General features: G+C 52.7%; 1 protein-coding gene across 4 annotated transcripts in view; it reads right to left on the minus strand.

The window, feature by feature from the left end:
- ALKBH3 (alkB homolog 3, alpha-ketoglutarate dependent dioxygenase) overlaps positions 1 to 15676 on the minus strand; it is a 69118-nt gene that overhangs the window by 20009 nt on the left and 33433 nt on the right. Inside the window, exons 9-10 of one of the 4 annotated variants that reach the window (XM_033411072.2) lie at positions 15523 to 15673; positions 14510 to 14765 (exon numbers count right to left, since the gene is read on the minus strand). The exons of 1 other annotated variant lie outside the window; for it this stretch is intronic. In XM_033411072.2, coding sequence (XP_033266963.1) covers positions 14737 to 14765; positions 15523 to 15673 — 180 coding nt within the window. In that variant the 3' untranslated portion in view covers positions 14510 to 14736. Of the gene's footprint in view, positions 1 to 14509; positions 14766 to 15522; positions 15674 to 15676 lie in introns of those variants that run through there. 2 more of the 4 variants (XM_004264027.4, XR_004478614.2) reach the window with 2 other exon arrangements.

A 15676-nucleotide genomic window follows, 5' to 3' on the forward strand; every position in this document is an offset into this window, starting at 1 on the left:
CTAGCCTGGCTCCACCTGAACTTACTGTGAGGCCTGGGCCAAGCCATTTGTTTCCCTGCACTGAGGACGTCTCAGCTCCCCTGCTGCTTCCTCAGAGCGGCCTTCCTGGCCACCCTCCTCAAGGTTCCCCTCTCGGTCGCTGTCTGCAAGGCCTTCTCATTTACTCGTACTTGTCAGTGTGGCCTGCCTTCCCGGTGGACTCTGTCTTTCCAGGACAGGCTAGGTTGCTTTCCCTGGCCACCCTGGGACACGGGCTGGCCATTACCGGGGATGCAGGATGGTCCCTCTTCTCAGCAGGCCTGTAGCCCTGGAACTGCAGAGGGAGGACAGAGAACGTCATCTGTGGAACACCTACTCTGTGCCAATAGTGCTTTACACGTGCCTCTCTTAAATCATCCTCATGGCATCCCTTAAGCGGGACCCTACTATCACCCCATTTTACAGCTGAGGACTGAGGGTGCTTTGCAGCTTACCGGGGTCACCTTGGGTGTTAAGTGTTGAAGCCGCCACTCAAGCCAGGTCTGCCTGACTCAGAAATCAGCGCTCACTGTTTGCAACAGTGCATCTCACCAACGCTTTGATGTGACGGGAACAGCACAGGACTAGAATTCAGACACCCAGGTTGCAGCAACAGCTCCATCAGCCACATATCCTGTGGCCTTGAACCCATTGCTTCCCATCTCTGAGCCTCAGTTTCCCCATCCGTGAAGTGAGGAGGCTAGACTCGGATTTGCTGGGGGCCCCTCAAGCTCTAATATTCTAGAATCCTTGGAAGGGTGTACAGATGGGGGGACCCAGTTGCAGGAAGCAGATGTTTCCTCTTGGGCCAGAGTGGCAAGCAGCCCGGGCTAAGGCTGCAGGGGAAGGCTCCCCTCCATGGAGGGGGATGCTGGGGGAGCAGATGGGGCAGGAAGATGGCAGCAGACTGGGGAGGGGCTTGTGCCATCACCTCCTCCACCATCCTCACCCACACTTTGGCTTTCGGGCAGAACCAGGGTTTGAAAATAGCAACCACCGGTTATTCGGCTATTAGCAGGGCTTTGTTTCCAAGGGAGCCTGCGGTACCCTGGCCCAGGTCAGAAGGGAGAAGGGATGCTGAGTCCGTTCCGGGATGCAGAGAGGCAGTGAGCCACAGAGGCTGTGCAGCAAGGTGGGAAGAACCAGGTCAGAGTGGTTCTGGTCACAGGTCCTTCTCTGCTTCCCGACAAGAGGGCTTGGCCTCTTCCTGTGGCTGCTTTGCTGCCCTGGCACAGACCTATTGCCAGCTAGAAGCCTGGGTCGGCTGGCTGTGCCCTCCTGCTCACCCAGAAGTCTCCCCAGAGTGGATCTCAGGCCTTCAAGTGCTGAATGAGGTCATGGTTATTCCAGATGTTGCTGTTTGGATCCATCTGTACTCTGGGTGTATTTGGCTCAGCGACCACTTGTCTACGTGTGTGTGTGTGTGAATCCAGGTGTGCGGAGATGGAATACAAATGTGAATTTGGCATAAGGGGCGGGGAGGAACAAGTGCCAAGGCCTCTCCCCAGGGGTCCTGCCGCCTGGCCCCACCCTCCCCTCCTGCTGCGCCCTCTCCCCACTGTGGGCCCTCCGCACAAAGCCCGTGGCTTCAGCATCCAACCACCTGCTTCTGCCTCACTCAGAATGAGTTCTTGGTCTGGTACGACTGTGAGCATAAAAGTGTTTTGATAATTTTGCTGGACGGTTGCCATGACAATCCCCAGCAAGCTCCAAGAGAGGGTGTTGGTGTGTGCACGGGCGTGGGGAGAGACAGCAAGCCTGAGAGACAGAGAGAAGGGAGAGGGTGCAGGGAGATCCCCAGCGGTACCCTCAAGGCAGATCTTCAGCCTCCAGTCCCCCCCACCCACCCCGGTGGCCCCATTCATGTCACGATGAGCTCACTGTCTAATCTGGGCCTCACTGTACGCAGTGCAACAGAATACCAGCTGCTGGCAGGGAGGCTGCTGGAGCTGGCACGGCAGGGCTCGTCCCACTGGGGGAGGCACCCTGACAACCCCCCACTCCCAGGATGAGCTCCAGGGAACACCATCCTGGACTGGGGAGCAGGGAGATTCTTGGGGACCCAGAGGGAGGCAGAGCCCAGGGAAACCTCCCAACAATCATGCCCAGGCTGTGGGCCTGGCTTGCTGATGTGAGTAATGGGAATGCATTTCCCTGCTAAGGGCTTGCTAGCTGGCACAGCTCTGGCAACCCAGAGTCTGTGGCCCAGTCCTTCCTGCATGCTTTTTTGCAGGCCTGAGTGTCGCCTCTCCCTGCTGGCCAGGGGATCACTACGTGGATAATGATAAAATTACCATCTGTGGCACTTGAGCTTGGCAAAGTAGTTTCCCCTCTATGACCTCAGCAAAGCAGGGATATCTTTGCTGTCTTTTGAGTGGAGAACAGGGGCTCAGAGAGGGGAGGGAACTAGATGAAGGTCACACAGCAAGCAGCAAGGTGGTGGCAGAATAAGGATGGAACCCAGTCCTGAACTTTTTAGTCCAGCCTCGCTGGCCTGAGGACAGGTTCTCCAGAAGGGGTCCATCTGGCACTGCCCCTCACATATAGGCAGGGAAACTGAGGCCCAGAGACACCCCCCAGCTAGTAAGCCTAAAGCAGCGCATGCAACCTCAGATTCTGAGAAATTTCACCGCCTCTACTGAACCACGAGCCAGCCCCATGTGCTCCCCAAAGCAAACCCCAGGAACTTATGTTCCAAGGTTAAAGTGCCAGTCTCTGCCCTGGAAGGAGAGTCTCCTGGTTATTGGCAAAACAGAGCAGAGGGCAGCGGGAGCTGGCCGAGAACACAGAGGTGAGGGGCCAGAGGTCTTCCCAGTTAGTGCCAAGCCCCAGCTGCATAAGGCAGCATTTCAAAGGGCCCCTAGCCTCTGCTATTGGAGCTGTGTGGCCTTGGGCAAGTCGCCTCAGCTGTCAGAGCCCCGGCGTCTACAGCTATCAAGAGCCAATGTGCACAGGAGCCCTGGGAGGAATGGCTTTCTGTGTTCGGGAAGCAGCTGCCCAGGAACAGCAGTCTCTGAAGATAGAGGTGCCCTCGTGCCTGTCTCCAGCTTGGCTCAGATCCCTAACAACTCGGATCTGAGCCCGGATATGGATGTTTCAATAATTATCATCATGGGAGGGGGGCACCAAAAAGAAAGTGTTGTGGGTTCTGAAGACGACCCACAAAGAAGACGTTCACGCAGCCTCGGCAATGGGTAACAGCATGAGAAGAGGCAAACAGCGCATCGAGGCTGCCTGCTTGGGCACCCTGGTTCTAGTGCTTGCCAGAAAGTTCTTCTTGCTACCCTGTGAAGGCGGAGGCCTTGTGCCTGCCCCATCCTTTACCCAGGGTGGCGGTTATGAGGATCAAACCAGATTGTTCTATGGAACATACTGGGGTAAAATTTGCCCTGCAGGGGGGTGAATTTTTAAATGTATTCCAAAAAATTAGGGTTGAAACGATGCCCTGTTGCGAGATGTGTTGTGAGCCTGGCCTTGAACTGGCACACACCATCAGCCTCGTGAAAAGCTCCTGGCCCGCCATGGGGGCCCAGAGACTCCATTCTCCCCAGTCCCTGCCTGTCTGCCTCCTCAGACATTGTCTCCAGCTGCCCAGGGGACACAAGATGCCTGCTGCACCCCAGTCTCTTTGCACATTTTGGACACGCTGGGGCTGCAGGTCACTCCCAGGACAGCCCACTCAAGGCAGCCTCTCTCCAACACTGCTCTCCTATAACTGGCCCATGGAAGGCATCTCCCCCTTCTTTCTTTAAGGCGGCAACAACTGCTATTTCTCCAGCCATTCCCTCACAGGGACACCCAAGGGGATAGGATTTCAAGGAATGAGTTTTCTTCAGGCCAGGCACCAACACAAATCACTGGGTACCTACCTATCATCTCACCCTTAAGTTTATCCTGCAAGATGGGTGTTGCTATCTCCAAACTTTAGATGAGGAAACAGGCTCAGAGATGTTAGGGAACTTTCACAAGGCCACACAGCCAGGCAGAGATAGAGTTAAGGTTTGAACCCAGGTCTATCACTGCCAAAGCTCATCTCATCATCCATCAGCAGCTCTCACGATGGTGACCCCCTGGACCTGCCCAGACAGGGGTTCAGTGAAAGGAGGGACACGGTGAAGCGGCTGTGCCTGAGGAAGAGTCTGGAATTCCAACTGGGAGGCTCCACTTCCCAACAACTTTTTTTTAAATGTATTTATTTATTTATTTTTGGCTGCGTTGGGTCTTCATTGCTGTGCGTGGGCTTTCTCTAGTTGTGGTGAGCGGGGGCTACTCTTCATTGCGGTGCGCGGGCTTCTTACTGCGGTGGCTTCTCTTGTTGTGGAGCACGGGCTCTAGGCGTGTGGGCTTCAGTAGTTGTGGCACACGGGCTCCAGTAGTTGTGGCGCAAAGGCTTAGTTTCTCCGCGGCATGTGGGATCTTCCCGGACCAGGGCTCGAACCCGTGTCCCCTGTATTGGCAGGCGGATTCTTAACCACTGTGCCACCAGGGAAGCCCCCCAACAACTTTTCCAGAGAGAAGGCTGGTGTCCTCTGGCCCAGGCAGCGGTCGGGTGGGGTGGGGAGAGGAGTGTGGATGACATCCAAACCCACTCTTTTGCCCGTGGTGATGGCACAGGGCCCTCCCCACCCACGGACGTCCCGGCACTTGATGCAGTGCAGGCAGGGCCCAGCCAGACAGTGGGCGCGCCAGGACCTCCCACGGAGGTGAGAGGGCACTCGGAGCAGTGCCATCAGGCCAGGGGCTCCCTCCCGCATCTGAGATGACTGTTTGAAGACACGAAGAAGAAAACCACAAAGGCTTGGTTGATGGGGGTCATGAGGCCAGAGGAAATGGAATAGAACTGCCAGCTGCCAGCGCAGGAAGGAAACTTCCAGATGAGCTGGGTCAGTGTTCAGAGCGAGGGGTGTGACTCATTAGTGGGCCATACAATCAGTTAGGGAGCCGTCACCAGCAGTTCTGAATGACGCAGAACAGACAACATCAGAGTAGAGACGTGTAATGAAGTGTTGTTCTATTAAGCTTTAGTTTTAGTTAAATGTGTGTGGAAACTTTTTTTTTCTTAACCATGAACTGTGGTCAAAACAGCTACAAAAAATTAAATTGGTGCAACCCCTGTATTCTGCAGATGGGAAAACTGGGGCCAAGTGCAGAAGGGCTTGGCCCAGGGCCCAGAGACAGGATGCCAGGACACTACTGCCCCAACATCCAGGGGCCACCTTTCAGAGGCCCAACTTCTTACTCACCTTTTAACCTTAGACACAACCAGCCTTGCCAACTGTTACCCCATGTTGCTCCCAGGCGAGAGTGGGAAGAATACAGTGCTTTGTATTGGGGTGGGGGGCAATGGGGTGTCGTGAAAGACCTTTCTCCTTCCTCTCTGGCTCTCTCCCTGCCTTCTTTCCCTCCTCCCAAGCCCCCCTCCATGGGAACACCCCAGAATTAGGTCCCTTTCCACACTCCCTCCCACTGCTCCCCCAATGGCCCCATACAGCCGCCTCCCAAGTCTCTCTTGGCCAGGCTGGGGCCTCTCTCCCCCAAGGCCTTGTCCTAGACCTGTCTACACAGAAGTCACGCCACCTCCATCACAGTGAGATCCGCCCCAAGCCCGCAGGTTGGAGGAGCCTCCCCCCCATCTACATTATTCGATGATGCCAGTTACGCAGACCGAGACGGGTCTACACTGTCACGCTCAATTCTCGCAACAACCCAGTCTTATTGGCAGACAAACTCAGGCCAAGAAATTTGCCAAAGGCCACACAGCAGTAAGTGGAGGAGCTGGCTCTAGAACCAGGTCTACACGGCACCAAAACTGACACGTGGACACTCCCCTGCCCGGCTGATTCCTGGCAGCCGTTCCTCCAAAGGATTCTGGATGGGGCAGGATGACCGTGTCGGGGAGGGGGGAGTATCTCTTACCTTAGTTGCAACCAGGAAAGGAACCTTCCAGCCCCGGGGGGCGGGGGAAGAATACTGGAAATGTTCTCCCAAGCCCGCTGAGTCCCTCCTCCAGGAGGGGAGGACAGACTTCTCTGACAGGGGAGCTTGGAGAAGGCAGTGGCCTGGGGGAACGGCGAATCCCTTTCCTGCCCACTTGCAGATGTGCCAGCCCACAGAGAGGGAGTGTGCTGCTCGGCTCCTGTGTCCCCCGCCTGGGAGGCAGGGACACCGGGAAGGGCCAGCGTCCACCTGCTGGAAGCAGGCCTGGAGGCCCACCTCCTTGGCTCTCCACGCGCTGGCGCGGCAGGGCTGGCAGCGACTCTCCCAGCAGCTGGAGGGGACAGGGCCTGCTGTGCTGTTTCCTTGAATAGGGTGCCTCAGGGCCCAGACTTGGTAAGGGAGTATCAAGAGTCTGACCATGGTCATGGATAGAAGCCAAGGTCTCCCATCCAGCTCTGTCAGACATGTTGACCTCATAGCTGAGCCCTGTGTCTGTTTTGCTTTTGCTTCAGGACTCGCGGCAAGAAGGGTTGTTACCAGCACCAGGAAACCCAACATCTTTTCTCCTCACTGCTCCCAGAGTGCCTACCAGGCCACACACGCAGATCCCTCTGCCTGGGCTCCCGTCCAGGTCTCGCACAGGTCTCCCCACCTCGAGTCCCATCCCCTCGCTCCCTCCTGATAAGTACATTTTCCTGAAAGTCTCAGTCCTCCGAGGCGCCCCACCATCAGAGCCTTTGGCCTGGGGCGGCTCCCAGGTCTGATCTGGGCCCATCTTCTCTCACTGTCTCTCCTCCAGCTCAGCACTCCCTACACAAGCCCTGGACACAAGCCACCTAGGCTCCACTGCTCATGAGCCTTCAGGCTGTTACTTCAGGGTCCTCCTTCCCATTCTCCAAGTGCCTCCCCCGCCATGCAGCGTTCCATGACCACCACCCCAAATTACGTCCCATATTCCTCCAACACGTGTGGCACTCACTGTCAGGACCTCTTGTTCCACATTCACCTTGTTATTGAGGTTCTTCAAGTATGCGTCTTGTTTTCTCAACCAACGACACACTATGAGACAACAGTTCTAACACTGGCTAAGAGGTACTGAGTGCTCGCTTACTCTAGGCCAGGCACAGCCTCTCCTTCAAGGAGAGAAGCTTTCTAGAGCACTGGCCTGGCACGTTATTGCTGCTCAAAGCATGGCACGATTTTCTCAAATATACGCAAACACTGGTGGGAGGAGAAGTTGGGGCAACTTTTCTGGAAAGTCATTCACATTATGTATTCAAGGCCTTAAAAATACGTATAGCCTTCCAAATCTGGGCCAGGACCCCACTTTCAAGAATGTATTCTAAGAAACAATCATACACGTGCACAAAGGTTTAGCCACAGGACGGCTGCAAAAGTGGAGGGGTGGTGCTTCAGTTTCATCAATTGTAAAGTGGGAATAAAAATAATGCCTAGCCCACGGCCTGTTATGTGGATTCATAAATCATGAGTCAAGGTATGTAAAGCACTTAACACAGTGCCTGGCACAATATTCAGCCTCTATAAAAATGTTACTTATCTCTTATTATTTGAATTGAGGTCTGATTGAGGCCAAATCCTGGACTCCTAGCTACACTGCAGCCCCACCATCCACTCTCATGATTTCCAAAATCAACAGAATGGTTACAAATAGCAAAAGCAACTCCAACCCGAACAATGCTTGAATTATCCAACACAATGGACTGGGTACATAACGATACAACTATATACCATTCTATGCAGCCACTTCTTAAGGAACAACAATTAATGTCATGCGTCAATTTAAAAAATAAGTAGCAAAAGGCTACAAGATGATGAGTTCAGTATGAAGTTGCTTGCTTTTTTTTGTTGTTGTTGAAGTATACAAACGTGTAGAGAAGAAATCCACTGCAAAATGTGAAGAGCTGTCATCTCCGGTGTGAAGCTATAAATGATTTTCCTTTTATCTTTCTTTTAAATTTCTTACCAAGAACACGTATCCCTTTTGTAGTTAGGAATAAAAACTAATGTTGAAGAAGAAAATGAAAACCATGCTGGTTTACTTCTATCTGTAATAGGAGGGATCGTGTCTCCCTTTTATATGTTCCCCACTGCATCTAACACACAACTGTGGACATAAAAGCCCTGGTCTTGAACAGAATTCCTGATTCAACACTGCCTGGCAATCCTGTTTACTCTTCCAGGCCAAGGCATCCTGTACAGAATCTAGAAGTGGCCTGCAAGGACAAGAAAACAATGGCGGGGGTGTGTCACACAGGTCTGTGACCCGCTTGCCAGGCTGGGGAACATCATGAACTGACCCGAGGGGGAAGAGGCGGTGGAACCCGGCCAGGGCTGGTGCATTAGGAGACCAATTACCTGGGGAGCATGTGTCGAGGCCGCTAAGAGCTACCGGGCCTCGAAGCAAGGCCGCTTTGACATCTGGGAGCTCTCTTCAGTGCGCTGTAAAGAGCTTCCCAGGAGACGCTTAAGTGCAGCTGGATCTTAATATGATCAGCCTCCTTGTGCATAATTTCCATATTGCTCTTCCTCCCACAGCCACTGGGCCTCCCCTCGCTGCCCACAACAGAGGTGCAGGCACCCAGGGAGCCGGGCAAGGGGAAGGGTAGGGTCACAGGGCCATCTGTCAGTCACAGTGGCACTGCCCACCCAGAAGAGGGGTTAGGGTTGGGGCTAGCAGGGCATGTGGAATGTTCTACTTAAAACGATTACATTGCTAGGCACATTAGCATCAGGCATGTCACATTCATGAGCTCGATCCTCACAAGACCTCAGAGAGGTGGCTGCCTCTGTGTCCACTTCACAGCTGAGGAGAGGTTTGGGGGCTGACAGACGGGTCCAAGGTGACTCAGCTAGGAAGGACAGAGTGGGACTCAAGGCCAGGTCAGCCTGGCTCAGGTTGAGGCTAGACCCACGGGGGCTCTGCAGTAAGTCTGCCAGATGTGGAGCCTGGGACAGAGGGGGTGTGTCAAAGCTCTTTCCTAATTCCACCCTTGCAGGCAGCACTGTGACAGTAAAGGGGGCCTGACCAGTCTTGCCTGAAGTTGTCCAGCTAAGTCCCCCAAGCAGCTGGTGCAGAGCTTGGCCTGCTCTATGTTCGGCAGGAAGACGCTCCCTCGAGCTGCGCCAGGGATCCTGGCCACGTGCCGAGCCACCCGGCCAGGACGGCATGGAGATCGCCAACACCAGTCCCTGGACGGCTGCCCCAACAGGCACAGCGACCTTCTGGGGCTGTCTGTGCCCATGTTCCCTCTTGTCACCAGGGTCTGCCTTCAGCTGGGGATCTCAGAAGAGGTCACGGAACCTCAGAGCGGTGGAAAGAACACTGGCCTAGGCACTTGCTGTGGCTCTTCACGCTGCTTCTGCCGGCATGGCCCTGGGTGGCCCTCAGAAGAGCATCTGTCCAACGGGGAGAGCAGCTCCTAGCCTACACCCTCACAGGACTTGTGGAGACAAAGAGCAAGGCAGGGGGAGAGTCCGCCAGCTCTCCTCTCTGGCTCTCCTCTCCGAGCCCAGGGCGGGAGGCCCTCCAGGGGGCCGACTGGGGGGCGAGCGGGAAGCCACACACTCAGAAGTCCTCCCCAGATTTTTGCCTCTAGGCTAACTGTCCTCCTTTCCCCTTCACACGGGGTGAATAGAGGCTCACAGCTAACATCAGAGACAGGGTTCAGGGAAGAAATTAGTGGCTAATCCCTTGATATATTTTTCAGAGAAAACATTACAGAAAAGTTTTCTCTAACCAACAGGGGCATGGGGGAGACACTTCTGCGGGGCCCTCCTCCTCTCCTGGACTCTCCTGAGTCCCGACCGGGTGGGCAGCAGCCTGAATACCCCAGGCCCAAGTCTGGGAGGCCCTCACGGCATCCTTCGTCCACCCATCCCACAAACTTTCTTTAGGCAGGGAGGACACAGCCCGCAACCCAGAATCGCTTTTTGGAGGGTGTGGATTCCCTTCCTAGATGGTCCCATCCTCATGCAGACAAGGGTGGGGGTAGGGAGGGACCTGGTGGCAGAGGCTCCGACTCGGTCCTCACAGCGACAGAGCGGCCCGGGGGAGGGCCTCCCCGCTGCAGCCTCCTGGGAAGGCGAGGCTGCCGTCCTGTCTCCGCGGCTAATGCTGCCCTGCAGGCTCGCGCTCGCCTTCTCGGGGGCGTCTGGAGCATCACAGGCGCTGTGCGGCAGGCGCTGGCCACAGCGCTCGCCCACACCCTTCCTGCAGTGGGCGGCTAACTGCAACCTGATCACGCAGCCCTCGAGAGCCCCACGCCTGGCCCACCACTTCCTCCTGCTTCCCGCCCCCTGGGGAGAAGCTTCCAGGCTCCCAGGCAAGGACCCGAGGTTTTGCCGGCTGCTAAAGGGGATGAGAAAAGCACAGTCCCTCCAGCCCCAGGAGACTCAGGCTGCCGCTTCCCCCATCCCCCCTACGCCAGGGCCGGGGGAGGCCCAGAGATCGCACTAAATGCCTGCAGACAAGTAACCACGCAGGAGCCTGCCCACCAGGGACACCCAGTCTCAGGATCTAATCTATCCTCTAGGTACCTCAGTTTCCTCAGCTGTTTAAAAAACCAACCAACCGCCTCATAGGTTTGCTTTTAAGAATAAGTCAGATTATGTATGTAACAGGTCCAGTAAATACTCTACACTTCCTCCTGGCTTTCACCTTTCCTTCCCTTTTAGAAACCTAGACTTTGTGTCCAGAGTTAAAAGCTAGTAGGGTCAGAGGCCAGGATCCTGCCTGAGCACGTCCACACTCGTGGAGGCCACATGAGAATGGGGACTGTCCCTGGTGTCCAGGGAGTGTGACATCACCATTACATGGAGGGGAAGTGATAGCATTCAAATAACTGTAATGATAACAGTGTCACACATGCCTTGGTCATCTCCAAGTTGGCTCATCTGAGAAAACGATCTTTTGGGTAACATTAGCTACAAAAATACTACCTAATTTATCCTGTTTTCCTACGCGCCCAGCTGAAAGCCCAGCCCAGCATGGGGCTCTGGTCACAGGCTGGGGAAGGCTTTTCTGATTTATCACAGCAGTACTAAGCCAGCTGGAAAAGGCACCATTAGCCTGTGTTCCACCCTCATTAGTAAACATCAAAATAATTTCCCTGCTGACCCCGAGACACAGGACTCATCATATCTAAGAATGGATTCCAGCAGCACAAAACTGACAGGGGTCTCATACTGGGGTTCCTTGCAAAGGGAAGCTGGGAGGGGGTAAGGAGACAGTTGTGAACTAAATCCCTCTGAGGAGAGCGTGGGTGGAACCACATATATGTAAAGATTTAAACAAACAGAATGCATCACTATGGAAACATTCAGCTTTTTCAAAGGCATGGTTAAGAACATAAAGCAATCAAGACTTCAGATTCAACACTACAAGTGTTTATGACCAGAAAAGGCAAAGTGGGTCTTAGATATTCTGCAGCCAAGTGAAAGCTGCCAGAACTCAAGGAAGAACTATTCCCAGCAGGGCAGGGACCCACGTGTCAGGGCTTCCTCTGAAGCCGCCCAGCTGGAGCGCTCTGCTCACTGCAGTGCCCACTGAACTCTTCTGGGGTTGCCATGACACAATTCAGGAGGCAGTGCCACTTACTGACCAGGTCCCGACAGACCTGCCACTCGCGAGGGCAGGTCATACCAGCCATGGAGGCAGCAGGGAGGGAGTGTCACAGGAAAACGGCAGGTTTATGGGCTGTGACCCAAACTTATTAGGAATCATCGATGCCATGTGAGTTAGTGGTTAGCTGTAGACTGAGGATACAAGCTGATGTTGTGTCAGACTGCTCCGACCCATGCTTTGAGGCAAGGTGCCTGTTGTCAACATGTTGTTAGTGTGCAGAGCTTACCCTGCTTCTCGGGCTGTCTGCTGGTCGGAGTCGTGGTGTTGGTAAGCATCGTGAGCAAGCCTGACGCTGAGTCTGGGCATCAGGGTCCCCAAATGTACTCACAGGTAAGAGTGAGGGGAGGAAGGGACCACCTGTCTACCTCTGAAAGTTGGCTTGGATATGGTCAGGAAACATGGTCTCAGTCACTTGCCAGGAAGGTTAGATGAGAATTTGTCTAATTTGTCATAAATTGGACTGTGTCCCCCCAAAATGAGCTTCCCCCACCCAGTAAACTGGACAGTTCTAGTCCAGTTGGCAGCAGAGTTTCTGACTAGGAGATGCTCATGTTGATTAAGGAGAGATGAGGTGCAGATACCTGCACTGGTTCACAGGAAAGCCAGGGGACAAACAGAGTGGCCTGGCAGTCAGACTGGCCAGCAGGGCACTAGGGTGAGCTTGGGTTGCCCGCTCTGCATGAGCAAGCCCTGAGGCTCATGGGCCTGGGGGTGCCCACTATTCTGCCTAAATCCTGCATGGCAGAGGGAAAAGCACAGTCTAGGCATTAGCCGGTGCTGTATGTGCTGGTTCTGCCGTTCATAGGTCCTAGGAAATGAGTTCGCCTCCTGGAGGCTCAGCTGCCTCGTCCCTACAGTGGGAACAGCATCTTGTTTTGGCAGGGCTTCCGGGAGGATTAGGAATTATGTATGAAAAGCTCCTAGGACGGTTCTTAAATTGTTCTGGCAGGTTATTAAAGCTCAAAAAACGGGCAACTAAAAAGCTAGACCTGTTTTTCTTCATGCGACAGCCGTTATATTTGCTCCCGCTGCTTTACAAGTAATGTTGGCAAAAATAGCTTCGCCCTTAACTCCTAGTTAAGATCTACCACCAGTAAAACACAGCAACAGGTTGGTGCAGTCACTGAGCATGGGCCTCCTTTGCTGGGGTCTGGAATTCCTGTCCGGTCCTAACCCTGTACTTTTATTCTATGGCAAGTACCTACTTGACATTTCAGAAGGGACATTATCTTAGTGGTAGAAAGAATGGCAGTTCCGGCATTTGACAGCAAGAAACAAAACCTAAGACTGCTGCTCTCAGGTGAAGAAACCCAGGTGGTGGTCCAGGCTGTCTGCTGAAGAGTAGGAGTTAGTTTCCCTGACAGACATGGCAGTGATGAGGGAAGAGGTGAAATCGGAGCTGATGCGAGGGGAGAGCATGACCCCGGGTCAGGAGGGATGTGGTTAAGACCTGGAGTCATCTGCCAGCCCTGTCACTTGTGGGAACAGAAGAGGAATTTCCCCAGGTCATGCAGCCAGCTCATAGCCAAAGCTGGCTGCACCACCCTGGCCAGGTTGTGTTTGTTTGAATTGGAGGAAAGCTAGGGATTGAGTAGGTTTCATTTTATAGTTATGGTGATTTGTACCTCCCTCACAGGAAGGCTCAGTCAGTACGATGTTCAGATTTCATAAAGCATTTAGCATTTCTTAGAGAAAGGAACAACACACAGGCAACAACATTTAAGAGACTCTGGTTCAAGAAGCTACAGAGCTTGTCAGAGAACAGCGCCTGGCCAGGCATGGCATTCATCTGCCTTCTGGGGAAGAGCCTGCCCAGCCTTTGGCATTTTATTGTGATCATGGAGATCATCAATCTTACAGCACAGAATGGAAACAAGATCAAAAGCAAGAAGGCTCGGTAAATTTTCCCCACAGGGAGCTAAGGGAAACTCCCACTCTCTCGCCCTACTTTCCTCCATTTGAATCCGTTCTCTTTCTCTGCAGTTCTCCCTGCCTTGGTTTGGAACTGGCATGCGGCTCCTAAGTCAAGGGGTCAGGAAGACACGTGCTTCTATGAGGCAACAAGGGGCAGTCGCTCTGCCTGCTTTGGGAGCCCTGGCGACATCAGAGACTAAGGCTTTCATCTCAGGAACATGTGTAGAAGAAAACACTGAGTCAGAAGAAAGCCTTAGTCATAGGGCTACTGAAATCTAAAGTGAACAGGACTCTTAGGTAACTGAGTCTGTTCCCTGTAGGACTGCTCCCGCTCCTATCTGGCTAGGGTTTAAATGACTCAAGTCATTCTCCAGGGGGAAATAATCTATGTAGAACAGCTGCCACTAGCAGGGCATTTGCTGCTCTTCAGCCGAAATGTCTCATGACATCACTCAATTCTTCCTCCCTCTGAGGGGACAGTTTTCTCTTGTATTTCAAGTAGTCCAGGTGGCTACTTGGAGATGCACTGGAGAATACCACCTCTGCTCTTTATTCAGAGGCCTGTAACCTGTCTGAGCATATCCTGGGAAGATGGACAGGCAAGGAGACTCAGTTAAATAAAGTGCTCCCAGAATATGCAGCTTTGCATTACAATAGCACACAAGCCAAGATGTTCAGGAGTCAAGGCAGACTTCAACAAAGCTCTGTTTGGGTTTTAGCAGCTGTCTGCCTACGCAAGGCTCCAGAGTCACTGACTCATGTTTGTATCTCCACTTTGCTGAAGGCACAAGGAACAAACATGTGTGGATTTACCCCGGAGGCAAAGTACATTCATATTTCTTCAAATGAAGCGGGAGAGGGCAGAAAAATAACTGCTTATGGACAAAATCATCTGTGAACATAGCCACAGCAGTTTTTAACTTGCCTAAAGAAAATATGTGATTTCAAAACATGATTAGGGATTACTGTTCCCACAGTAAACATATTACAAACATGAACTGTAGGCTGTCGTTTAATAGGACTCCAAGCTGGGAAGCAAATCCCATCCACATCTTCCAAACAGCCACACCATGAGAGCAGCTGGACCAGTCTCCGGAAGTTTCTTCATGGTGGAAGGTTTGCTCAGTCTCAGCACAGCTTCCCTCTCCAAGACCTCACATCACCAGTGCGCCCCTCAAGGGTCAGGATAAACTGTCCGAAAGGTCAAGTTTATTCTTGGTTCTCTAGAATGGTACTCCTTGGGCACTCGATGCTAAATGGAAATATGAATAACTCTGACATACACACACTTACACTTTTATTCCAAAGCAATTTAAAACTTATTTATGAGGACATAGACATGTTTCAATTTTATCTCCCGTCAATAAGCAGCAATAGCTCTTTTAAGTCTTGTGGAGAAAGGTCTCCTTCTCTGAAACAAATCTCCACCACCACCCTCACTGTGATATGTCAGCACCCTCACAGGGAGACAGTTTCATTTTTTCTAAGTGTTGCTCTTCCTCTCAGCCTCCTGTCATTTTTCCAAAGCTCAAAAGAAAACACATAAATGGCTGAGATCACAGACAGGCATGAGATTCCCCTCTCATGCTAAGTGTTCTTAATTTGCACACCTTAAAAATGGCCTGGCCTAAGCTATGGAGCTGTGCAGCCCCATATGCTAGCCACTGGCTGCCTGAAGCTCTAAATTAATTAAAAATTCAGTTCTTCAGCACACTAGCCATATCTCAAGAGATCAACAGTCATGTGTATAGTGGCTACCACATTGGGCTACACAGATACAGAGTATTTCCATCCTCACAGGAATTTCTAGTGGACACCGCTGCTGTAGAGGGCCATTTTGACTGTCAGTACAATCAAAACCCCTTGGAAATGATGTCAGTTTATTGCCTCTTGCTCATTATAAAAGCCACTTGCTTTTCACCAAGTCTAATACAGAAATTAATAACCGCAAGCCAGTCAGGAAACAGCCTCTACATGACAGCAAATCCACGTTACTTGCATGTTCTCACCTGCCAGTCTGCTTGGGTGGCTCCTTCCATGAGTAACAAGGTTCCGTGAGCCAAGGGTAACTTCACTCTGTCCACATATGTGTAGTCCCCATTCTCTTCCTAGAAAACAGCATTCATTGCACTGATTTTTTTTGCTTGTGTGATCAAGATGCTG

Source organism: Orcinus orca, chromosome 8 (genome assembly GCF_937001465.1).
Source record: "Orcinus orca chromosome 8, mOrcOrc1.1, whole genome shotgun sequence".
Lineage (NCBI taxonomy): Eukaryota > Metazoa > Chordata > Mammalia > Artiodactyla > Delphinidae > Orcinus > Orcinus orca.